Source organism: Artemia sp. Qi Xiang Cuo, chromosome 9, assembly GCF_049724085.1.
Source record: "Artemia sp. Qi Xiang Cuo chromosome 9, ASM4972408v1, whole genome shotgun sequence".
Classification (NCBI taxonomy): Eukaryota; Metazoa; Arthropoda; class Branchiopoda; order Anostraca; family Artemiidae; genus Artemia; species Artemia sp. Qi Xiang Cuo.
In genome coordinates, this window is record NC_142802.1 from 64738103 (window position 1) to 64763806 (window position 25704).

Sequence of the window (25704 nt, forward strand, 5' to 3'; positions counted from 1 at the left end):
ACACACACACACACACACACACACACACACACACACACACACACACACACACACACACACACACACACACACACACACACACACACACACACACACACACACACACACACACACACACACACACACACACACACACACACACACACACACACACACACACACACACACACACACACACACACACACACACACACACACACACACACACACACACACACACACACACACACACACACACACACACACACACACACACACACACACACACACACACACACACACACACACACACACACACACACACACACACACACACACACACACACACACACACACACACACACACACACACACACACACACACACACACACACACACACACACATAAACATAAAGATACACACACAAACCCACACACACACACACACACACACACACACAGAAAAACACAAACACACACATAAAAACTCACACAAACACACAAACACAAACACACACACAAAAAGGCACACAAACACACACACACACACACAAACAAACAAAAACACAGAAAAACACATAAACACAGACACACACAAACACACACACAAACAAAAAAACAGAAAGACACACACACACAAACACACACACAAACAAAAACACACACAGACACACACACACACACACACACACACACACACACACACACACACACACACACACACACACACACACACACACACACACACACACACACACACACACACACACACACACACACACACACACACACACACACACACACACACACACACACACACACACACACACACACACACACAAGTTTATTTCTTTTATAGAAGACTCCCGACTTTGTTCATGGTGGTGACAACACATGGGATGCATGGAGTCTCACGGGGTCTGTAGAGCTCTTCTTTTGTATAAATTCAGCTGAGGAGGTGGATAAATCGCGTGAGGTATATTATACTGAAGATTGACTTTAATATATATATCAGAGGACTTGGTGCGCTGTTGTCATGGAGGGGGGTGGATTTGCATCGAGGATAATGAGCGTTTGCTTGATGATCTCCCCCCTGAGGAACATAGGAATACTCGAGGATGACGATGTTGATGAAGGTATTATATTACCTTTAGCACCACCACGACAGATTGAGGTGATTACTATCTATGGTGAGGAGGTGAAGAAGATGTCGTGTTTTTGAAGTCAATTGTAAACGTTGATTTGACTGTTTAATAAAATATTTACACGAATACATTTTATTTTGATAGTTAGATGAAAAAAAGAAATGTGTTAAGAGCAGTGGTTTGACGAGTCATAGTGTGGCGTAGGTTGGGAATTGTCAAAACTAATAGCAATAGAAAATATATCCATTGGGGTATTCAAATGTTAGAAACCACTTAAAATGGTGATGGCAGGTGTCGCAGGGTACCACCATGTTGCCAATTTTTATAAGAAAAAACAACATTGAAAAACAAGGAGAAGGCTCGTTCAAGACATGCTTTAAGTTGTAAATGGCGTGACTTGCCTTGGACTATCACATTCTAGCAATGAAATGCCATGTCTCGCTGTTCAACTAATAAACAGTGTTCAATTTAGATTTACAAGTATATTTTTGAAGGAAAAGGTCGAAAATTTCCTAGGAGGTGATTTGGGGGAGGGGAGAGGGGAGTGCCACGTAGATGGTAGGGGGCATTCAAATAATGCCACTGTGTCATCAAATGCTTGGAGTAACAAGTTCTACAGCTTAAAAGTAAAGGTGGAGGTATTAGATGAATTTTCTGGGCGATGGGGTGAGTGAAATCTAACATGTGGTCAACGAAATGAGGCTATTTTTCATTGAAACTTCTCAATAGGACCTACAAATTTACCTCCAACGAGATTATGTGTAATTTGAAGAGACAATAATATTCAAGTACACGCTTGTCAGCTGGGGGTGGGTAGTCTTATAAAAAAAAACAAAAAAAAACTTCGCATTTTCGTTAAAACCTCTCCGAAATATCTCAATAGGGCTTAAATTTACCTCTAACGAGATCATGTGTAATTTGAAGAGAAAATAATATTCAAATGTGTGCTTTCAGCGGGGGGGGGGTGTAGTCTTGTCTATGAAAGCGCTGTATTTTCGTTAAAATCTCTCGGAAATACCTCAATATAAGACTTAAATTTACCTCTAATAACAACCCTCCTCCTCTGGAAATGATTTCTAGGAGCCCCATCTCTCTTTAATTCACGCATGTTTTTCGCATATATTTTATCCTTTTTAAAACCTTTTTTCAGTTTTTGTTTTTTCCATTTGTCAATTTTTAAGTGCCTTTTCCCCTGTTTTAATTAATAACCCTTTGATTTACAAAAGTCTGTGTCTTTGTAAATTTATTGATCTAGTACGAATCATCAATAAGTAATATTTACACAACCTAAGCGTTTTGTAGTCCCCTCTCACCTTTATTACTAAATGACCAGGTGATAGCAAATTTCAAGCAATCGATTTCCCTCCTCTGCGAGTCACTTATTGCAGCCGTAGGAAACACATAATCGTCAATCTAGCATGCGCGAAAAAGAAAGTATTTCCTAGAATGTATTAGCCCAAACAGAATATTAGAAATACATTGCTGGCCCTCTCGGTTAGGATTCAGCTCCGTTGGATGGGAATGACTTTTTGAGTCCTAATGAGGAAAAAAATCATTAGAATATAATTGGTCATCTGAGAAAAACGTATTGAAAGGAAAATGAACTCTTAAAAAGTACTATGTAACACCCAACGTGTGTGTCCTCCTCAATTAAAAGTGGCGGTTTCCCCACGAGCTCTGAAGAAACAGGCAGAATTAGAACGTGTCATCCATAAATAATCCCCCATTACGCAGGAATGCGTTGAAAAAACCCACCTTGAGATGTCTCAACGAAAAATGCATTGAAATGTCTTGAGATGTCTTGGAAAAAAAGACAAATGTCTTAATAAAATTTCTCTGCTTGACGCTGTCGTTACGTAAGGTCCACATGTGTGCCGTCATTACACAATACTTACGTTGCACTTTCATTACGTAACACTCACCTGTCCATTGTCATTCAGTTATTCCCGTTAAATCCACGTACTATAGCATTGCCCTAAACTCCAATTACGTAGGTTAAAATTCTCCATGATATAACACCTGTGAGTCACGTGAAACTCTTAACCCTAATTACGTAGCAACTGAATGTTTCCCTAACTCCACCAACTCTTAGTTTCCCCCTATGACTTAACTAACACCTGTGACCATTTAAGACAGGGATTCCTTTAAAATCAAGGTGCTTACCTTCTCAAATGCAACCATTAACATAAAACCTTCTGGCAATTTAAAGCAGGGACCGGTTCTATTGCTGGGGCGTGTCTTCCCAAAAGTAAACATTAACGTAACACCTGCTGACCATTTAAAACAGGTCTGTCGTGAGAATCCAGGGCTGCGCTTGAATTAATGGCTCTTATAGGAATCTGGGGTGTGTCTTCCAGAATCCAGGGCTGTTGTTGGAATCCGGGGTAGGGTTGTTGTCAAAGTGTCTTTGGGGATACTACTCTTGTTGATTAAAAACAAGTTTTTTTTAGCACTAATATCAATGATTTCTGGCGTTATCAACAGTTTATCAGAGTGGGACTACACTCCCAAGACTTCATTGGCCGTTTCTCTTATGACTGAGGGGCTTCTATCAACAAGACGGTCGATTTCTTTTGTGGTTGAGAATATCGTGAGTTTGATGACTTGACAGCTTATTCGAAAGAGCTGCTTTATACTTCTTCCTTGTTACAATGTTTTTTTTTAGAAGATCTACACGATATCTTGATTTGCTCTTCTTGGGCTTTTGGGGCTTTCGGAGGTTTATACGGAGTTCTGACATAACTACAAGGGGATCTGAGTCAAAATCACCACCGGCTAAAAATACTGCATTCAGTACTGACGATTTCCAACGCTTATGGACCAGTATGAAGGCAATCATATTTGAGGTGCAGCCGTCTTGGGATTTCCATGTGACTTTTCTGCGTTCTCTGTGTCGAAATAATATGTTGGCGATGAAAAGTTCTTTATCACGACAGAAATCTATGAGCATTTCCCCCCTAAAGTTTTATCGTCCATTTCCAATTTTGCCCTTTACGTCTTCAAAACCTGCATTTTATTGTCCCACAATAGCGCTAGAGTCCCCAATCAGGACCAGAATGTCTTTCTTTGGCGCTTGGTCTACGGTGTGTTGGAACTGGGCGTAGAAATCTTCCGCTTCTTGGTCACTTCGGGAGGAGTTGGGGGCATAAATTTTCCTGATGGAAAAGTTAGTGTTGGATTCTTTAAAAAGGGTGGTGATGATACGTCCTGAGAATATATTTATAGCAAATAGAGATTTTTTAGCCCGTTTCGAAAGTAGAAAGCCAACACCTAGACGGTGAACACCATCACTTTGTCCTTAAGTGATGAGGGTGGTGCTGTTTATGGCTTGTATTCCATTCAGAGGAAGGTGGGGCTCTGATACTCTAGTACTGTCCCAACGGTAGTGGTTGATTTCATTTAAACTTAATTCCTTTTTTCTGGGTTTATCAAGTGTACGTATGTTTAGCATTCCAAGTGAAAGTAATGTCTATGGGGTGAATATTGGTGTATTATTCAACTCAAGAGTCGTCAAATTGGTTAAATAATCGTCGGCTGCTCTGGACAGGGTTATAAAATTATTAGCATTATCACCATAAATAAATTCATTTATACTGTTTATTTAATTGAATACTCAAGTTAAACTTAAAACAAACAAAATTACAAACAAAATTTTTGCTGCTACAACCCCCTTCCCATCCAAGCCGTGAAGATTTTAAAGCCTATTGTTTGTTTTGTGCTTCACTGAAAACAGAATATACTAAAAACCTTTTTTTATATTTATAACACTTAAAAAATTAATTGAACGAAATCTTGAATTCCCAAGATTTCCATGTGTTAATAACATTAATAACTAATATCACATTCATTTTTTTTTTATTAGTTCTTTCCAGTCGTCTTGATAAATTTAAAGAATCTTGCTTTGATCATGTTATAGCAAAAAGTTGAAAAAAAGAAACAGACAGTTAGTACTCATACCTTCCCCGTGAACGTTTAAAATGTTCATAGGGTGAATGTCCCTAATCACCAAAAAGTGGAAAATGTTCCAAGGAATATAGTAAAAATGGAGTTTTCTGTCATCTTAGCCTCCCCTACTCTCCTACGAAAGTTCTTAGCTCTCGAAAGTTTTTAATAGTGTGGGATGGGAGAGGACTGCTCACCACTTTATTTGCCTTGGAAAACTTATTGCCGTGGTTTGTGTAGGTTAAAAGTAAATAATAAAAAGACACTAAGTTCATAAGTACATTCTTATACATTCAGATCACAAAAAAATAAATTACTTTTCCTTGTACAATAGAAAAAACCAACAAATTTGAGCAAAAAATGATGCAACAAAAATGGTCTATTTAGAAAAAATGAACATCGAAAGAACGTTAGATATGTCAGAAGAGCTATCAGAAGACCAATCAGAAGAGCTATCGCTTATCATTAAAAGACGTCGCCTGAAGCTCCTCGGCCACACATTGCGCCATCCCGAAGGCACGATATGTCGAGACGTCCTTGTCTGCGAACCAGCCCCCTCCTGGAAACATAAACCAGGAGGACAAAAGGAGAACCTGTGGCAAACATTCAAGGAGGACCTAGAACCGTAGGGAGGATTCAGGAGACACGGTCGGAGATGGGACAAATACTGGCTGAAGATCACCGGAGAAGCTGCAGCCGACAGGTCCAATTAGTTGTCGAAGTCATTCCAAGATTCTTTGGTGTCGGGTAGGGCAGTTCATCGTCTGGTTCTCACCGAAAGTAAAAAGTAAAGTAAGTAAGTTAGATATGTATATTAGAAAGATCATTTTAACAAATATATATATATATATATATATATATATATATATATATATATATATATATATATATATATATATATATATATATATATATATATATATATATATATATATATATATATATATATATATATATATATATATATATATATATATATATATATATATATATATATATATATATATATATATATATATATATATATATATATATATATATATATATATATATATATATATATATATATATATATATATATATATATATATATATATATATATATATATATATATATATAATATAGGTATCAATTAATAATGATTAGTTTCTTAGTATTTTAGTGTTTAAATTTGTATTTATTGCATCTTTCATCTTTATTGCGAGGTCCTTCATAGTGAAAACCCAATATAGTCTATTGGGTTAATGAAATATATAGCTTATTGTGCTAATGAAAATTGGACATTCCATTGATTGTCTCTATTAACAAATGCTCTTCTAGCAACCATTAAGATTGAAATTCAAATTTCTCATTACTCTCTCTATAATTTTCCTCCAGACCGAAATTTTCTTCATATTGTAAATGATAGCCAAATTGAGAATTTTTGCTTTTGGTTAGCATTCAACCCTAAAACGGTTTTCTTATACACGCTTTCTATTCATTAAATAAAAAAAACAAGTTTTTTTAGGGGCGACCATACTTGAAGCGACCTTCCTATCTCTCCCATAGTAAGCGTTTTGAGTTTGTCTGACATTAATAGTTGAGGCAGTTAGGCGGTGTCAGTCTTTTCTAATAGAATAGAATCAGGTGAACATTTTGATTTAGCAAAATGCTAAAGCCGACACCTATTTTTCCTGAAATCCCAAAAAAACTCAAAAACCTATTTTGGGTTTGCCTGCAAGATCGCTGCAGTCAATATTGTCGTAATTGATACTTAAAAATGCAGCGAAAAATATTCTATTGAAGCAGTTGCACGTTTCAAATTGCTTATCACCCGACAAAGAGCCTAAAATACTTGGAATCAAACGGATGTGGGCGCATAAAATATGCTGAGGGGGTTAACGCTTCCTTTTGTTCAAAAGCGGTCAGTTGGACTTCAATTTAGTGAAGCTTTAGCTCTTGAAATGATTTATTTGGTGTGTATAATTTGAAAGCGTTAGCTTGAGAGTTGGACATTCGACAAATTGTGTGAATAAGTTGGATGTACTGGGAAATTGTGAATTCAACAATCAAGTTTGACAACTATGGGGAATAAGAGAAATAAGCATGGGTTGGGTTTGCCAAATGTTCAGGCCCATCGTGAAAAATTGAAATTAGCCTACCGTGCAAGAGGTAGGGCAAGTTTCCCTAAGTATTTGTTCCAGCATTTGGTGTTAGACCCAATTCTAAAAGAGTCAAGTTTTGGAAAAGAATTTTGTCGTTTCCCAAAGCCATTTTATTCCATAATTAATCACCTAACTTAATCGCTTAACCATTCAATCACTTAACTCAATCGCCTACCTATTACACTCCGTGAAAGTATCTATCATAAAATGTAACTAATATTGAAAGCGTAAGGAACCCCTGGAAGTCGCCCTCTTCGAGTTTGTTTACTCAAGTCTGTGTGAAATCTGATACCTTTGTGTTTGAGCCTTTTTGCCGACCAGGAAAAGGGCTCGAATCGGCCAAAACGGCTTTTGACTGGCGTCCCCCCTTAAACTGAAAGTAAGGAGCGACATTAAAACCTAAAACGAACAGAAATTATTCCGTATATGAAAGGGGCTCTCCCCTCCTCAACGCCTCGCTCTTTACGCTAAAGTTTTCTATTGTTTTAAAAAATAAAGTTGTGAGACAGAGTCAAACTTTAGCGTAAAGAGTGAGGCGTTGTGGAGAGGAGAGACCCTGTCATATACGGAATAATTTCTGTTCTTTTTAAGTTTTAATGTCGCTCCTTACTTTCAGTTTACAAAACTTGTTTTTTTTTATTTAATTTCTGATCGTTTTTTGGTTAATGCAGCTTTTATTTTGGCTCACCGTCATTGAATAAGTAAACAAAATTTGCATAAAAACTTTACTTTTCTTTTGCTAAATGGCTGTCTCTAAATTTGGTTCTGACTTAATTTACAAATTAACTTACTTCTATATTCATATATTTTTCTTCTGGCAAAAAATACGAAGTTGCAGATTTTTGCAGATATGAGCTTGAAACCTATGTAATAGGGTTTTTTGATACGCTGAATCTGACGGTGTGATTTTCATAAAAATTCTTTCACTTGTAGGGGATGTTTCCTCCCCTCTTTAAAAAATCAGGTAAATTTTCTCAGGCTCGTAGCCTTTGATGAGTAATACTAAACTTAATAAAATTTATATATTTAGAATCAGCATTATAAGCCCATTCTTTTGATACATTTATTGACATCAAAATTCCGTTTTTAAAAGTTTCGATTACTATTGAGCCATATCGCTTGTTTTTGTTTTTATTGTTTTTTTTTTTATTACGTATATGTTATTACGTATATGAGGGGTTCTCCCCTTATTCAATACCACGCTCTTTACGTTAAAAGTTTTTAATTCACAAACCCCTGAATCACAAAAGCCGTTTAATTAGAATAGATAGCTCTTTTGAAACCATTAAAAAAAAGTGTAGCGTAAAGAGCGAGGTATTGACTTGGGGGAGAACCCCCTCATATATGTAATAATTTCTGTTCGTTTTAAGTTCTAATGTTGCTTCTACTTTCAGTTGAAAAAACTTTTTTTTTAATTTAATTTCTGATCGTTTTTTAAATAATGCTTGGAAATCCGGCGCCCCCTTCATAAAAATGTCCCTTACCCCAAAGAAAAATCCTCTACGGAAAGATTCTCCCGAGTAACCCCCTCCACCAGCCCCCCCACCCCACCAGAAAAAAATCCTTCCTGAAAATGTCTGTATACTTCCCAATAACCAATACTATATGTTAACATTGGGTAAAGTTCATAACTTTCAGCCCCCCCCGGGGACTTTGGGGGATTAAGTCATCCTAAAGGACATAGTTCTCATGTTTTCAACCATGGTGAACAAAATGGCTATCTCAAAATTTTGATCAGGGGACTTTGGGAAAAAAATGAGCGTGGGAGGGGGCCTAGTTGCCCTCCAATATTTTTTGATCACTTAAAAAGCGCACTAGAACTTTTAATTTCCGTTCCAATGAGTCCTCCCACGATATTCTAGGACCACTGGGTCGATACAATCACCCCTGGAAAAAAAACCAACATAACATGCATCCGTGATCTTTGTTTTGGCAAAAAATGCAAAATTCCACCTTTTTGCAGATAGGAGCTTAAAAGCACTACAGTATGGTTCTCTTATGCATTACATCTGATGGTGTGATTTTCATTAAGGTTCAATAACTTTCAGGGGGTCTTTCCCCCTTTTTTGAAAATCAGCCAAATTTTCTCAGGCGCATAACTTTTGATGGGTAGCACTAAACTTGATGAAAGTTTAATTGATGAAAGTTTATATATTTCAAATCAGCATTGAAATCTGATTCTTTTGATGTATCTATTGGTATCAAAAACCTGTTTTCTAGAGTTTCGGTTACCATTGAGCCGGGTCGCTCCTTTCTTACAGTTCGTTACCACGAACTGTTTGATTTGGTCAGTGACTTTCAATCTTCACGACTGAAAGAAGACTCTTTGACAAATGCTTATTCACAATCCAATCACCCTCTATTTGCATGTAGAGACATGTTTTACTTTTGGCGACTTCTGATTATTTAGACAATAATGAAGGATTGGTGATAAATAATTAAGTTTGAAATCACTATGATCGTATTATGACTATTCGAAAAGAAAAAAAAAATTAAAAGACGGCGCTTAATTTTTACCAAAGTTGAAGTTTAAAGATTTCTGAGCTTAGTGATTACAAGTCCGAGGCTACTAATTTGTCTCAAAAATGCAATAAATAAATTTTTTCTTATATTTCTTATAAATAAATTTGCTTTGATAAAACACGAGCTTCTCCTGGGATTATGTAAATTAAAATTTTCCCATTGTTTATATCCAAATAATTATTTTAAACAAAAGTTCCTACTTAATAAAAACTAGCAATTTTGATAATAGCCCCCTAGTTACGGTCACAATTCCAGTTACCCAGTCTAAAGTTACCCAGTTACAGGTTATATAATTTTTGAATTGTAAATTTTGTCCATATTCTGAGTATATTGCTTTGTGAATGCCTCAGTATTTGTCCGCGGGCCATGTTATAGTCAAACTAGCAAATACATTCAAAATTACTCACAGCTACACTTCTAACCTGCATATGGAATTAATTATCATTTACTATATAGAATTATAATTATTTTCTCGCTAAATTACCATTAGGTATTTTTTCGTTATGTTTCATGTATCTGTGTGCTTTGTAATTTGTTTTGTTGGTGTTATCTTTATTTTTCATAAATTTTTGTGTGTATTTACTATATCATTTACTATATCACTATATACTCTTGGGCTTTTGAAATACATGATCTATCCATATTCCATTTGCAATTGATCAAGTTGAAAAATTTTCAGCTTAGAAGCGTAAAACTTATGATTAACCTATCAGAGGAAAGACCTAAGGCATAATTTTTGAAGTAAGAAAACATAGAAACTGAGAACACCAGTTTTCGTATCTGTCAGATGAATCAAATTTGCTGTATTAGTAATTAATAGTTGGGAACAAAATTCTAGCCATTTAAATTTTCCGCTTTTGTAGGAAAAGTTTGAAACTAAACAGGAGCACTAATTGGGAGAAGAGGTAGGAAATTGCCTCTTAGAGTTTTTTTTGCCCTAACTAAATTTTGAAGAAACCATATTTTGGCATTTCATTGAGAAACACCTTTTTGTACTTTCATTGAAAAAAACAACAAATAATAAAATTCCTCACCCTTCTAGATTCTGAAAAATACACCCCCCACCCTGCATTTCAATTAATTGTGCCCCTGTGCTAAAACCATGGAGTGTAGATAAAGTAATTCACGAATCTTTGTTATTTTTTTTTGTTGACAGTTGTATTTGTGGGGTTTCGGTGACATTATTTACACTCAAATATACAAAATTTATACGCAAGTTTCTTCTGGCAGTAAACACACCACAGTTATCTCACTTCGTTTTGACTGGGATCTATACACTGTGTTTACTCTATGAAATTCTGCATGTTTTTTGCACAAACATCCCAGTCTCAAATATACCATGATCATTCTTCGAAATTTGGCCCCAAAAATGCAATAGAAAATAACATTGACAGAGGAATTAATAGTCACTGGTATATCTCCTGTACCTAAAAGCCCTTGTTCTTCAATTTCCAACCATTCCAACACGTTGTTAATTAATGATAATAAATTGCATAAAAAGAATACGATGACAACTCCGAAAAGCATTATAGTCAGCTTAATTTCCTTTTCTTGACTTCTCGTCAAAGTAGACCTGACTTTCATTGACTGGCCAATCTAAAAAACAAAATCTGTAATATAAGCATATGGCTTACATCACGTTAAGTAAAAAATTAAATAAAAAGTACATAAAATAATTTCCTGGACACAAAGGACAGCAGAAAATAAAAAAAAACACATAAGATTATTTCATTATTTAGATATATCTCATATCCCTTGGATAGTAAAAGAAGGGAACGTAGGCGCCCGTAAGGGGGCAGGGGGAAGGTCAAACGCCCACTTCCGGCTGAATGACGCTGCGTTATATTTTTATATTTTCGTTTTGGAACTTTTAATATACAACATTGGAAGTGCCTATTAGACCAGGTAAGCCCCCTTCCTAAAATTCAGCTTATGGGCACCCTTGGGAGGGAATAATTTACAGAAAAGTTCCAAAGAGTATAGGGAATAGTTCAAGAAATTAAGCATCGGCACAATCTTCCTTTTGAATCATCATTATGGTTTTAAATATCAGGGATGAGTGAGCCAAAGGGATCATTTGAGACCCCCAGAATGTGTAGATTTTTAGTCCTTATCAAACAGTCCGTGCGGAGGAAGTGTCAATAAGCAGTGACTCTGCTCAACATTAACCGACACTCTAAGAAACAGAATTTTGATATTAATAGATGTATCAAAAGATGTGACTTATTATGCTGAACTCAAATAAATAAAATTCATTAAGTTTTGTGTTTCCCATTTGAAAATACGAGCCTGAGAAATTTTTTTTGGAGGGGGGGGGGGTATTTTAAATGGAATTAACTTTTTATTGAAGAATTTTAAGTGGTGGGAGGGAGTTTTCAATTGAGGGGGGGCCAGATTTCCCAGCATTATTTAAAAACGTTAAGAAACTAAATTAAAAAACAAGTTTTTTCAACTGAAAGAGAACACAAAACTTAAAACGAACAGAAAATACTGAATATGCTCCCTCCTCAAGACCTCACTCTTTGCGCTAAAGTTTGACTTTTTGTCCTAATTCTTTAAGGAAGACTCCTGAAACACAAGAACCGTTTAATTAGAATAATTTGTTTTCTTTTAATTCTATAAAAAAAACTTTAGCATAAAGGGCGATGTCTTGAAAAGGGTGCAACCTCTTTGATAAACGTACATATTTCTGTTCGTTTTAAGTTTTGATGCTGCTCCTTACTTTCAGTTGAAAAAACTCGTATTTTTATTTAATATTATTCTAGATCCATAAATGTATGGCTCACTGCATCTAGATAGTAAAAATTCCAAAGATAAAAAATATATTAAGTAGATACATTGTAATGAAGGGTAAATAATTACTTTCCTTTTATGCGATACACTGTAAAAAAAAATTGTTTGAGATTAATAGAAAATTGTTTGTAATTTTTATCAACAGCAAAATTGGAATTTCAACAGCTTAAACTGAATATATGAGACCATTTTGGAATTTCATTATCATTATTGAATATCCAATCTGTTGCTTAACAAAAATGTTTGATTCCCATACCCGAATTGAATTTTCAAACTCAACTTGTTGGATTTCAAGATCCTTATTAGATTTCCATCTTGTTTGCTGGATTTCCTGTTCTTTAATTGAATCTCTATTAGGCTACTATCGTTGATCAATTTGTTAGACCTACAATCTTGTCGAACAATGTACTAGTTGGATGTTGTAACAGCTACCAGTAATGGTCATCAATGACCAGTTTCAGATATAAGCCCGAGCAGGTCTTTCTCCTGCTCAAAGGCAGACGTTTCCATTCATCATAAAGTTTAGTGGAATTGTCGGTTTCCAGCGAAAACCAAGTAATCATACTACAGAAATAATCCCGTAAAGTATGATATTAACATTTAATTAATTAAGAACAAATTTCCACAAAATAAGTTTTCAAAAGAAAAGTAAAGAAATCCATTATACAAAAAAAGAAGCAAAAAGAAAATAAAATACTCTACCCAGCGTAAAACAACCACAAATCAGCAACGATAAATAAATGAAACCCAAAACGAACAGAAATAACAAAAAATAACCGAATCAAACTCAAAACGAACAGAAGTTAACATTACTGAAAAAAAATGTTTTTACTTTTATAACTTTAATATATACAGTAATATTAACATTTTGATTACTAAATATTAGTATATGTATATTAAATTGATAATGCACATTCATTTGTATTTTTTTTCAGCAAAGTGCAAATTTTGTTCTGGCCTTGGGAAGGCGTAGGGGTTTTGCGCCCAACTTATGTTAATTTCTGCTCGTTTTGAGTTTGACTCGGTTATTTATTGTAGTTTCTGTTCGGTTTGGGTTTCATTTAGTTATCGATGCTGATTTGTTGTAGTTTCACGCTTGGTAGATTATTTGATTTTATTTTTGCTCATTTTTTTAACAGAGTTCTTTACTTTTACTTGAAAAACTTATTTTGTGGAATAAGTTTTTTTAAATAATTTCTGTTCGTTTTATATTGACATAGTCTTTTCAGGGCAAAAGAAAATAATGCTTTAAATCTTTTCGTTTTTCTATGACTTTATAGTTCGGCCTGCTATTTGTATGCTGGAGAAAATTTTTAGCAATTTTTAACAACATACACCCTTTTAAAAATCTGGATGCAAATAGTAGTATTTAATTTAGTTTCATACCTCCTCTAGCTGACCTGAAATGGAAAACTTGATGCCATTCGCAAAAAAATATGTTTACTTTCATTGATAGCTTGAATACACTTATGCTATTTTGATTAGGTTAAATTTTAAGAGCAGAAGTAGCCCCAAAAGTTTGAACATAAAACCCTCAGTCGTTCTTGGGATACTGCTGAGATGCCTTGTTGGGAATTAATATTAATACAACGCATTATGATTTAATCTTAAGGCAACTTTTAATTTTTAAACATAATGGGCAAATGGGAGGGGGGGGGTGGGAGGGGGATTAATTGCCCTCCAATCACTTTCGACTATTAAAACGGGCAGCAGCCCTTTCTATCTTCAATCAATTGAGCCCTTTTCGAAGTTCCCACGACAACTCCTTCGATCTGAAGTACCCTGGTCTAAACAACAACAACAACAAAAACAATACATTATACCCTCATAGATCTATAATTAAATCTATAGATACTATAATTAAATCTATAGATACTATAATTAAATAAAAAAACAAGTTTTTTAAACTGAAAGTAAGGAGCGACGTTAAAACTTAAAACGAACATAAATTATTCCGTATATAAAAAGGGCTGTGCCCGCCTCAAAGCCTCACTCTTTACGCTTAAGTTTTTTATTGTTTTAAAAGATAAATTTTTGATTAATAGTCAAAATTTATCGTTAATATCGCGGCGGTGAGGTGGGGCCATTCCCGTTCCTATACGGACTAATTTCTGTTCGTTTTAATTTTTAATGTCGCTCCTTACTTTCAGTTTAGAAAACTTGTTTTTTTAATTAATTTCTGATCGTTTTTTTAGTTAATGCAGCTTTTATTTTGGCTCACCGTCATTGAATAAGTTAACAAAATTTGCATAAAAATTTTACTCTTCTTTAGCTAAATGGCTGTCTCTAAATTGGTTCTGACGTAATTTACAAATTAACTTACGTAACGAACTTCTATGTTCGTATATTTTTCTTCTGGCAAAAAATACCAAGTTGCAGATTTTTGCAGATATGAGCTTGAAACCTATGAAATAGGGTTTTCTGATACGCTGAATCTGACAGTGTGATTTTCATTAAAATTCTTTCACTTGTAGGGGATGTTTCCCCCCTCTTTAAAAATCAGGTAAATTTTCTCAGGTTCGTAGCCTTTGATGATTAATACTAAACTTAATAAAATTTATATATTTAGAATCAGTATTATAAACCCATTCTTTTGATACATTTATTGACATCAAAATTTCGTTTTTAAAAGTTCCGATTACTATTGAGCCGTATCGCTTGTTTTTTGTTTTTTTTTTTATTACGTATATGTTATTACGGATCTGAGGGGATTCTCCCCTTAGTCAATACCACGCACTTTACGTTAAAAGTTAAAAAAAATTTAATTCACAAACCCCTAAGCCACAAAGGCCGTTTAATTAGAATAGATAGCTCTTTTGAAAGCACTAAAAAAACTGTAGCGTAAAGAGCGAGGTATTGACTTGGGGGAGAACCCCCTCATATACGTAATAGTTTCTGTTCGTTTTAAGTTCTAATGTTGCTTCTTACTTTCAGTTGAAAAAACTTGTTTTTTTTTTAATTTAATTTCTTATCGTTTTTTAAATAATGCTTGGAAATCCGGTGCCCCCTTCATAGAAATGTCCCTTACCCCAGAGAAACATCCTCCACGGAAATATTCTCCCGAGTAACCCTCTCCTCCAGCCCTCCCCCCAACCAGAAAAAAATCCTTCCTGAAAATGTCTGTGTACTTCCTAATAACCAATACAATATGTAAGCAATGGGCAAAGTTCATAACTTGCAGCCCTTCCCCTGGGAACTGTGGGAAATTAAGTCATCCTAAAAGACATATTTGTTAGATTTTCGACTATGCTGAACGAAATGGTTATCTCAAAATTTTAATTTGGTGACTTTGAGAAAAAAATGAGCGTGGGAGTGGGCCTAGTTGCCCTCCATTTTTTTGGTCACTTAAAAAGGGCACTAGAACTTTTAATTTCCGTTCCAATGAGCCCTCCAACGATATTCTAGGACCACTGGGTCATTACGATTACCCCTGAAAAAAAAAAAAAAAACGCGCATCCGTGATATTTCTTCCGGAAAAAATAGAAAATTCCACATTTTTGTAGATAGGAGCTTGAAACCTCTACAGTAGGGTTCTCTGATACGATGAATATGATGGTGTGATTTTCATTAAGGTTTTATAACTTTTAGGGGGTCTTTCTCTTTTTTTCGAAAATCAGTCAAATTTTCTCAGTAACTTTTGATGGGTAAGATTAACTTGATGAAACTTATATATTTGAAATCAGAATTAAAATCTGATTCTTTTGATGTATCTATTGGTATCAAAATTCCGTTTTTAGAGTTTCGGTTACCATTTAGCCGGGTCGCTCCTTACTTACAGTTCATTACTACGAACTGTTTGAAAATGTCAAGCCTTCCAATCACTTTCGGCCTATCACTAGCCTATTAAGAAGGGCACTAGCCCTTTCAATTTCCAATTGAATGAGCCTTTTTTGAAGTTTCTACGACAACATTTCTATAAAAAAAACTTACTTGCCCCCAGGGCATACCTTACAGCCATTGCCTTGAAGGCTGTGGGGGGGGGGTTGTCATCCTCAAATGACTAATTTCCAAAACTTTCATCGACGTTGAACAAAATGGCTATCTTAAAATTTTGATTGGATGTGTTTGGGGAAATGGTTGGCATGAGAGGGGGGTTACTTGCCCCTCAATCACTTTCTATAAAAAAAAAGGTTTATAAAATATAAAGGAAAAGAATCCTTACGGTTTGCCGATTTAGTCAACCCCCTAATAAGTTATATCAAGATTGAATTCACAAAAATTTTTAAGTTCAAAGAATCCGAAAGAAATAAAGTTTCTCAGCAAGTTTTTTCTTTCAAACTGTATAGGAGAAAGGAAAGTTTTAATTTTATGTGGAAACAAATTGCAAATGACTAATAAGGTATAAAAGAGGAAAGTTTCTAAAATAGGGAACGATACCTTCATAAAAGTTTATTTTGGGGATATAGTCTTGATAATATAATGTTCTTTTTTTTCTTCTAATTATCAGTTACGCACCAAATCTACGATTTCTACTATTCCTTGCCATAAAACAATAAGCTATCGAGCAAAAATTTTGAGACAGCCAGTCAATTTGAAACTATAAAAAGGGTATTCATATCGCTGCTGATTTTTTTGGTGTGTAACGTAATCTCTACCGGTATAGTAACAGCTATTACAGTAGTTGACGCTGTATCAGTTTATGACTTTTTGAGGTTTATGAATATACGGCCTTTTCAGGATTTGAACTAAAAATTTAGCCAATAAATCTGGTGTGGTTATTCTCTTTTGGTTCTTGATATTTCCGAAGAGATCATACTCTCCGTGCATTCATTGACAGTTTTAGTTTCAGTAAGTATCCAAATCTAGTAAAGACCAGGACTCCTCAGGGTAGTCTCGTGGGATCCACACTTTCCCTGATGTGCGCAAATTACACAGAGGACAATAGACCCCTCTAAACCTTTTTGCTTACGATAAAACTGTCCATAAGTCCGAAGCTATTGTACATTCTTCGCTATCCGTTCAATTTCATTCTTTGGGGATGGAAAAGTTGCAGGATCCCTTGACTCCATATTCAATACAAGTAGGACTAGGGAGTTGTTAATTACTAGATTGAAGTTCTCGCCTTGACATTATAAATCCATCTTCAAGAATAAAACAACCCACACAGTTGAAAATACCATCTTTTGGGAACATACATTTCGTTATAACTGTCATGAACAACACATCTCAATTGTGTCCTGTTCTCCTGTGCGAGAAAGCTAAGCGGGATTTTATAATTCAAGCTCATCAAACAGTTCGTGGTAACGAACTGTAAGTAAGGAGCGACCCGGCTCAATGGTAACCGAAACTGTAGAAAACGGAATTTCGATACCAATAGATACATCAAAAGAATAAAATTTTAATGCTTATTTCAAATATATGAGTTTCATCAAGTTTAGTCCTACCTATCAAGAGTTACGCCCCCGAGAAAATTTGGCTGATTTTCGAAAAAAGGGGAAAAGACCCCCTAAAATCTATAGAACCCTAATGAAAATAACACCATCATATTCATCGTATCAGAGAACCCTACTGCCGAGGTTTCAAGCTCCAATCTACAAAATGTGGAATTTTGCATTTTTTTTCCAGAAGAAAGATCACGAATGCGTGTTTATTTGTTTTTTTTTTTGTTTTTTTTTCCCCAAGGGTGACCGTATTGACCCAGTGGTCTAAGAATATTGGGAGAGGAATCATTCTAGCGGAAATTAAAAGTTCTAGTGTCCTTTCTAAGTTACCAAAAAAATGGAGGGCAACTAGGCCCCCTCCCACGCTCCTTTTTTTCCCAAAGTCACCCAATCAAAATTTTGAGATAGCCATTTTGTTCAGAATGGTCGAAAATATGATAACAATGTCTTTTAGGATGACTTAATCCCCCGAAGTCCCCGGGGGGAGGGCTGAAAGTTATGAACTTTACCCAATGTTAACATATAGTATTGGTTGTTGGGAAGTATACGGACGTTTTCAGGGGGGATTTTTTCTGCTAGTGGGGGGGGTGGGTGGGTGGGTCGGGGGTTATGTGGGAGGATCTTTCCATGAAGGACGTTTTCATGGGGGAAGGGGCATTGCTATGAAGGGGGTGCCAGATTTCCCAGCATTATGTAAAAAAAGATCAGAAATTATATATAAAAAAAACAAGTTTTTCAACTTAAAGTAAGGAGCAACATCAAAACTTAAAACGACAGAAAACATTATGTATATGATTGGGTTCACCCCCTAGTCAATACCTCGCTCTTTAAGCCAAAGATTGTTTAGTACTTTCATAAGAGCTATTTATCCTAATTAACGGCATTTGTGATTATGGGGTCATTTTTAAAGAATTGGCACAAAATTTGAACTTTAGCTTAAAGAGCAAGGTATTGACTAGGGGGCAAACAATCTAATATACGTATTAAAAATATATGAATATAGAAGTTCGTTTACGTAAGTTAATTCGTAAGTTACGTATATTTATTACTAATAAAAAAGTTCGTAAATTAAATTAAACAGGTTTTGAGAAAGCCATTTAACCAAATAAAAGTGCAATTAATATTCAAATTTTGTTTTAATTATTCATGTACGGTGAGCCAAAATCAAACCCTGCATTAATTCAAAAACGTTCAAAAATTAAATAAAAAAACAAGTTTTTTTTTAACTGAAAGTAAGGAACGACGTTAAAACTTTAAACAAACAGAAATTATTCTTTATATGAAAGGGCCTGTCCCCTCCTCAATGCTTCACTCTTTACACTAAAGTTTTTATTGTTTAAAAAAATAGAGTTGTGAGAAAGTCAAACTTTAGCGTAAAGAGCGAGGCTTTGAGGAGGTAACAGCCCCTTTCATTTGCGGAATAATTTCTGTTCGTTTTAAGTTTTAACTTCGTTCCTACTTTCAGTTAAAAAAAAAACTTTTTTTTTATATAATTAATACCAAGCTCAATCATCCCTCTGTGCAATTCTTGTATTAAACCAGTTGGTGAGTATAGATGTATGGTTTTTGCAGGAGACTCTTAAAGCCTATTGGAAAAGCTCTAAGGAGGGAAGTAATGGAGGGAAGGAAGAGGGAAGGCCGTAATGTAACACCAATAGAGTCAAATTTCAACATCTAAGTGATAAATTTGATTTGTTAATAATGATCGTTTTTATGTGTATTTATTTATTTATTTTTTTTTTTTTTTTTTTAATAATTCCCACCTCCTCTCCTCTCGGTGACTTTCAAATGATCGTTTTTATAAGTACATCCATCCACCCTTCTACGGGCTATCTTGACTAACACCACCACTTCCAAAGACAGTAAGGGAGCCATTCTAGAACAAGTTATAGTCCGATGAAACAGTTCATTGTAACAAACTGTAGGTAAGGAACGACTCAGTTCAATAGTAATCGAAACTCTAAGAGACAGAATTTTGATATCAATAGATACATCAAAAGAGTCATCGTATTATGCTGATTCCAAATGTCTAAGGTTCATGAAGCATAGTTTTACCCATCAAAAGTTACGAGCTCAAAAAAATTTGTCTGATTTTTGAAAAAGGGGGAAACATCCCCCAAAAGTTAAGGAACTTTAATGAAAATCACACCATCAGATTCAATGAATCAGAAAATCCTATTATAGAATGTTCAAGCTCCTATATACAAAAATATAACATATTGTATTATTGGCCAGAAGAAGAAAGATCACGGATGCTTGTTTATCTGTTGCTGATTTTTTTTTTCTTTTTTTATATTTTTTTTCCCAGCGGTGATTGTATCTAAATAATGGTCTTAAAAGATCGAGAGAGGGTGCATTCAAACAGAAATTAAAAGTTCTTTGCTCTTTTTAAGCGACCAAAAAATTTGGAGGACAACTAGCCCTTCCCACGCCCGGTTTTTCTCCAAAATCGTCCCATTAAAATTTTGAGATATCTATTTCGTTCAGCACAGCTGAAAGATCTAATGATTATTCATTTGAGGGGAACATTATCCCCCAAACTCCGTGGGGAGAGCCCTGTAGGTTATGAAATTTGCCCATTGTTTGCGTGTAGTATTTATTATTGGGAAGTATACAGACATTTTTTGAGAGGAGGGGGTTTTGTACTTGGAGTGGATTCTCTCCATTGGGATAATTTTCTGTGGGGAGGGAAATTTCCCAGGGATAAACTTTCCAAGGGAAAGTTTACACTAGGGCGAGTTGATAGAATTTCTGTGCGAAATACCTTTATTTGTCTTACGTTCTCTTTGCCAACTCAATTTTTCATGTGGAGATGTTTCTGGGGAAATGTTAAGAGACTATATTAAGCGTGATTGCAAGTAGAGTGCTAACTTATACTTCTATGGAACTATGTTCCTTCCCATGCTATTTGCTTGGCTTACGTTCCTTCCTGTGCTATTTGGGGAGATTACGTTCCTTGTCACCTTTCCGGAGCATGTATCTATGGAATTTAGGGAGATTATGTTCCTTCCTGTGCTATTTTGGGAGATGACGTTCCTTGGCACCTTTCCAGAGCATGTACTTATGGATTTGCATGGTTTATGTTCCTTCCTGTGCTATTCTAAGGGTTTATGTTCCTTCCTATGCTATTCTAGGAGTTTATGTTTCTTCCTATGCTATTCTAAGAGTTTATATTCCTTTCTATGCTATTCTTGGAGCTCATGTTCTTTCCTATGCTATTCTAAGGGTTTGCTAGCAGTACGAGCGGGGATTCCCCACTGGTTCCTGAAGTCTAGCTTGTTACACAAGTTTGCTTCAACTCCATGTTTTCATGGATGCTACAATCAGAATTATTTGATTGACATTTGCAAAAAGGGATAAGGGATTCGCGAATTGGACTGTACGAACGATCTTATTTGAATAATAGAGAAAAAACAGAGCTAGGTAACATTTGCGAATTGGATCGTATGACGATGGAGAAAAAGGGTTAAAGGGATTAGCAGTTAAGGTAACCTCAATGGCGTTTGAACAGTGTTGTCAATTTAAAATAGAGTCTAACGTTATAGTATACTAGAAAGTTGATACTAAGAGAGATGTAGATGGCAAGAAAAGAATTTTATAAATTGATAGCTTTTCTTCTTCTATGTGTTCTGTATAATACACAAGTGGTGTTTTGAACAGTGTTGTCAGTTTAAAATAGAGTCTAACGTTAAATTATACTAAAGAGCTGATACTAAGAGAGATGTAGATGGTAAGAAAATAATTTTAATAATGAAATTCAGAACAAACCTTAGAAATCCTTGCAAATCAAGTAGTAAGGTGTATGTGAGTACGAACCATCAAGGATCATAAGCACCAATGACCCTAACCAGCAGAGAAACCAACCCCCCCAAAGGTTCCCTATCCCCGAACTCGAAGGGCGCCCCCTCCCCTCCAAATTTTTGGCCCCCTCCCCCCATTTTTTATTTTATTTTTTTTAGATTTTTTTTTATTTATTTTATTATTTTTTTTAACATGATATATTTTTTCAACTTTTTTTTACATTTCTTCGAATAAGATGAAACATACTTAAAAAAAACTAAAAGAGTCATAGTTATATTCTCTTGATTTTTCAAAGTTCATTTTGAATTTCTTTCGTTGAAATGCAAGAGTTGGAATATTTCAGTAGTGTTTTGTCGTGGTTTACCTTGTCATATTTACATTCTCTTGATTTTTCAAAGTTCATTTTGACTTTCTTTCGTGAAATGCGAGAGTTGGAATATTTCAGTAGTGTTAGTTCGTTGTTTATCTTGCCATCCTTATATTCTCTTGATTTTTCAACGTTCATTTTGGGTTTCTTTCATTCAAATGCGAGAGTTGGAATATTTCAGTAGTGTTTTGTTATGGTTTACCTTGTTACAGTTACATTCTCTTGAATTTTCAAAGTTCATTTTGGATTTCTTTCGTTGAAATGCAAGTTTGTATATTTCAGTAGTATTTTGTTGTCGTTTACATTGTCACAGTTACATTCTCTTGATTTTTCAAAGTTCATTTTGGATTTCTTTCGTTGAAATGCAAGAATAGGAATATTTCAGTAGTGTTTTGTCGTGGTTTACCTTGTCACACTTACATTTTCGTGATTTTTCAAAGTTCATTTTGGGTTTCTTTCATTGAAATGCAAGAGTTGGAATATTTCAGTAGTGTTTTGTTATGGTTTACCTTGTCACAGTTACATTCTCTTGATTTTTCAAAGTTCATTTTGGATTTCTTTCGTTGAAATGCAAGTTTGAATATTTCAGTAGTGTTTTGTTATGGTTTACATTGTCACAGTTAGATTCTCTTGATTTTTCAAAGTTCATTTTTTTTGTCGTAGTTTACCTTGTCACACTTACATTTTCTTGATTTTTCAAAGTTCATTTTGGATTTCTTTCGTTGAAATGCAAGAGTTTGAATATATCAGTAGTGTTTTGTTATGGTTTACATTGTCACAGTTACATTCTATTGATTTTTCAAAGTTCATTTTGGATTTCTTTCATTGAAATGCAAGAGCTGGAATATTTCAGTAGTGTTTTTTTGTGGTTTACCTTGTCACACTTACATTCTCTTGATTTTTAAAAGTTCATTTTGGAATTTCTTTCATTGAAATGCAAGAGTTGGAATATTTCAGTAGTGTTTTGTCGTGGTTTACCTTGTCACAGTTCCATTCTCTTGATTTTTCAAAATTCATTTTGGATTTCTTTCGTTGAAATGCAAGAGTTTGAAGATTTCAGTAGTGTTTTGTTACGGTTTACATTGTCACGGTTACATTCTCTTGATTTTTAATGTTCATTTTTTTTTCGTCGTGGTTTACCTTGTCACACTTACATTCTCTTGATTTTTCAAAGTTCATTTTGGATTTCTTTCATTGAAATGCAGGAGTTGGAATATTTCAGTAGTGTTTTGTTATGGTTTACCTTGTCACAGTTACATTCTCTTGATTTTTCAAAGTTCATTTTTAATTTTTTTCGTTGAAATGCAAGTTTGAATATTTCAGTAGTGTTTTGTTATGGTTTACATTGTAACAGTTACATTCTCTTGATTTTTCAAAGTTCATTTTTTTTCTTCATAGTTTACATTGTCACACTTACATTCTCTTTATTTTTCAAAGTTCATTTTGGATTTCTTTCGTTGAAATGCAAGAGTTGGAATATCTCAGTAGTGTTTTGTTGTGTTTTACATTGTCACAGTTACAATATCTTGATTTGTCAAAGTTCATTTTGGATTTCTTTCATTGAACTTCAATAGCTGGAATATTTCAGTAGTGTTTTGTCGTGGTTTACCTTGTCACACTTACATTCTCTTGATTTTTCAAACTTCATTTTGGAATTTCTTTCGTTGAAATGCAAGAGTTGGAATATTTCATTAGTGTTTTGTCGTGGTTTACCTTGTCACAGTTACATTCTTTTGATTTTTCAAAATTCATTTTGGATTTCTTTCGTTGAAATGCAAGAGTTTGAAGATTTCAGTAGTGTTTTGTTATGGTTTACATTGTCACAGTTACATTCTCTTGATTTTTCAAAGTTTATTTTTTTCGTCGTGGTTTACCTTGTCACACTTACATTCTCTTGATTTTTCAAAGTTCATTTTGGATTTCTTTCATTGGAATGCAGGAGTTGGAATATTTCAGTAGTGTTTTGTTATGGTTTACTTTGTCACAGTTATATTCTCTTGATTTTTCAAAGTTCATTTTGGATTTCTTTCGTTGAAATGCAAGAGTTTGAATATTTCAGTAGTGCTTTGTTATGGTTTACATTGTCACAGTTACATTCTATTGATTTTTCAAAGTTCATTTTTGATTTTCTTTCGTTGAAATGCAGGAGCTGGTATATTCCAGTAGTGTTTTTTCGTGCTTTACCTTATCACAGTTACATTCTCTTGATTTTTGAAAGTTCATTTTGGAATTTCTTTTGTTGAAATGCAAAATTTGTAATATTTCAGTAGTGTTTTTTCTTGGTTTACCTTGTTACAGTTACATTAACTTGATTTTTTCAAAGTTCATTTTTGATTTCTTTTGTTGAAATGCATGAGTTGGAATATTTCAGTAGTGTTTTTTAGTGGTTTACCTTGTCACAGTTACATTCTCTTGATTTTTCAAAGTTCATTTTGGATTTCTTTCGTTGAAACGGGAGAGTTGAAATATTTGAGTAGTTTTTTGTCGTGGTTTACCTTGTCACAGTTACATTCTATTGGTTTTTCAAATTTCATTTTGGGTTTGTGTCGTTGAAATGCATGAGCTGGAAACATTATTTTTTAGTTATGTCGGACAAAGTTTTTTTGTCATGGAAATATATGAATGCGTTTAAGGTATAGTACGAATGGCTTGCAAAAAAAACGAAAATACTATCAGAATGAATAAACACATTATCAACATCCGTTGTTGGATATGTCATTATGAAAAAAAATTGTAAGTAAGTAAAAAAGTAAGTTAGTAACAAACTCTTTTTTGAATTCACCTCTTGGATACACAATACAGAAATTTAATTCAGGGTATTATGAAAAAGAAATTGAGCAAATTCTTTATTAGAGTGAATAAATATTTTTTATCAACATTTTTTGTCAGATACATCGGATAAAATTGACAGAATCTAAGTGTCAGAGTAAATATTTTTTTTTATCAATATCCTTTCTCAGATACAACAAATTAAATTGACAAAATCTAAATTTCAGAATGAATAAATGCTTTAACAACATCATTTATCGGATATGTTGGAAAAAATTGAAAAAATCTAAGTATCAGAGTGATTAAATTCTATATCAACAACCCTTTCTCGAATGCATGGAATAAAATTGGAAAAATATTAGCGTCAAAGAGAATTAACTTTTTTATACCAATTTCTATTGTCAAATACATCGAATATAATTGACAAAATCTAAGTATCAGAGTGAATAAATGCTTTATCAGCATCCTTTGTTGAATATATCGGATAAAAGTGACAAAATCTAACTACCAGAGTGAATAAATGCATTATCAACATCATTTGTCAGATACGTCAGTTAAAATTGACTTGTCGGATAATCTTGACAAAATCTAAGTGTTAGAGTGAACATTTTTTTTTCTCAACATCTTTTGTCAGATACATGGAATATAATTGACAAAATATAAGTGTTAGAGTGAATAATTTTTATCAACATCCTCTGTCAGATACATCGGATAAAATTGAGAAAATCTAAGTATCAGACTGTATAAATGCTTTATCAACGTCATTTGTCGGATATGTCGGACCAAATATTTTCATCAAGGAAATATCTGAATGTTTTTAAGGTATAGTACGAATTGTTTGCAAAAAACACGAAAGTT

The 25704-nt window shown here is 34.3% G+C and overlaps 1 protein-coding gene and 1 non-coding gene across 2 annotated transcripts in view; both read right to left on the reverse strand.

Moving 5' to 3' along the window:
- Positions 1-9316: 9316 nt before the first annotated feature.
- LOC148948936 (FMRFamide receptor-like) overlaps positions 9317-25704 on the reverse strand; it is a 116593-nt gene continuing 100205 nt past the window's right edge. The window contains exon 6 of the mRNA XM_089094142.1: positions 9317-11331. Within this exon, the coding sequence (XP_088950268.1) occupies positions 10942-11331 (390 nt within the window). The 3' untranslated portion in view covers positions 9317-10941. The remainder of the gene's footprint in view (positions 11332-25704) is intronic.
- LOC148948937 (small nucleolar RNA U3) lies at positions 12920-13123 on the reverse strand. The gene has a single exon (XR_016142257.1). It is a non-coding gene; the product is annotated as a small nucleolar RNA U3 (small nucleolar RNA).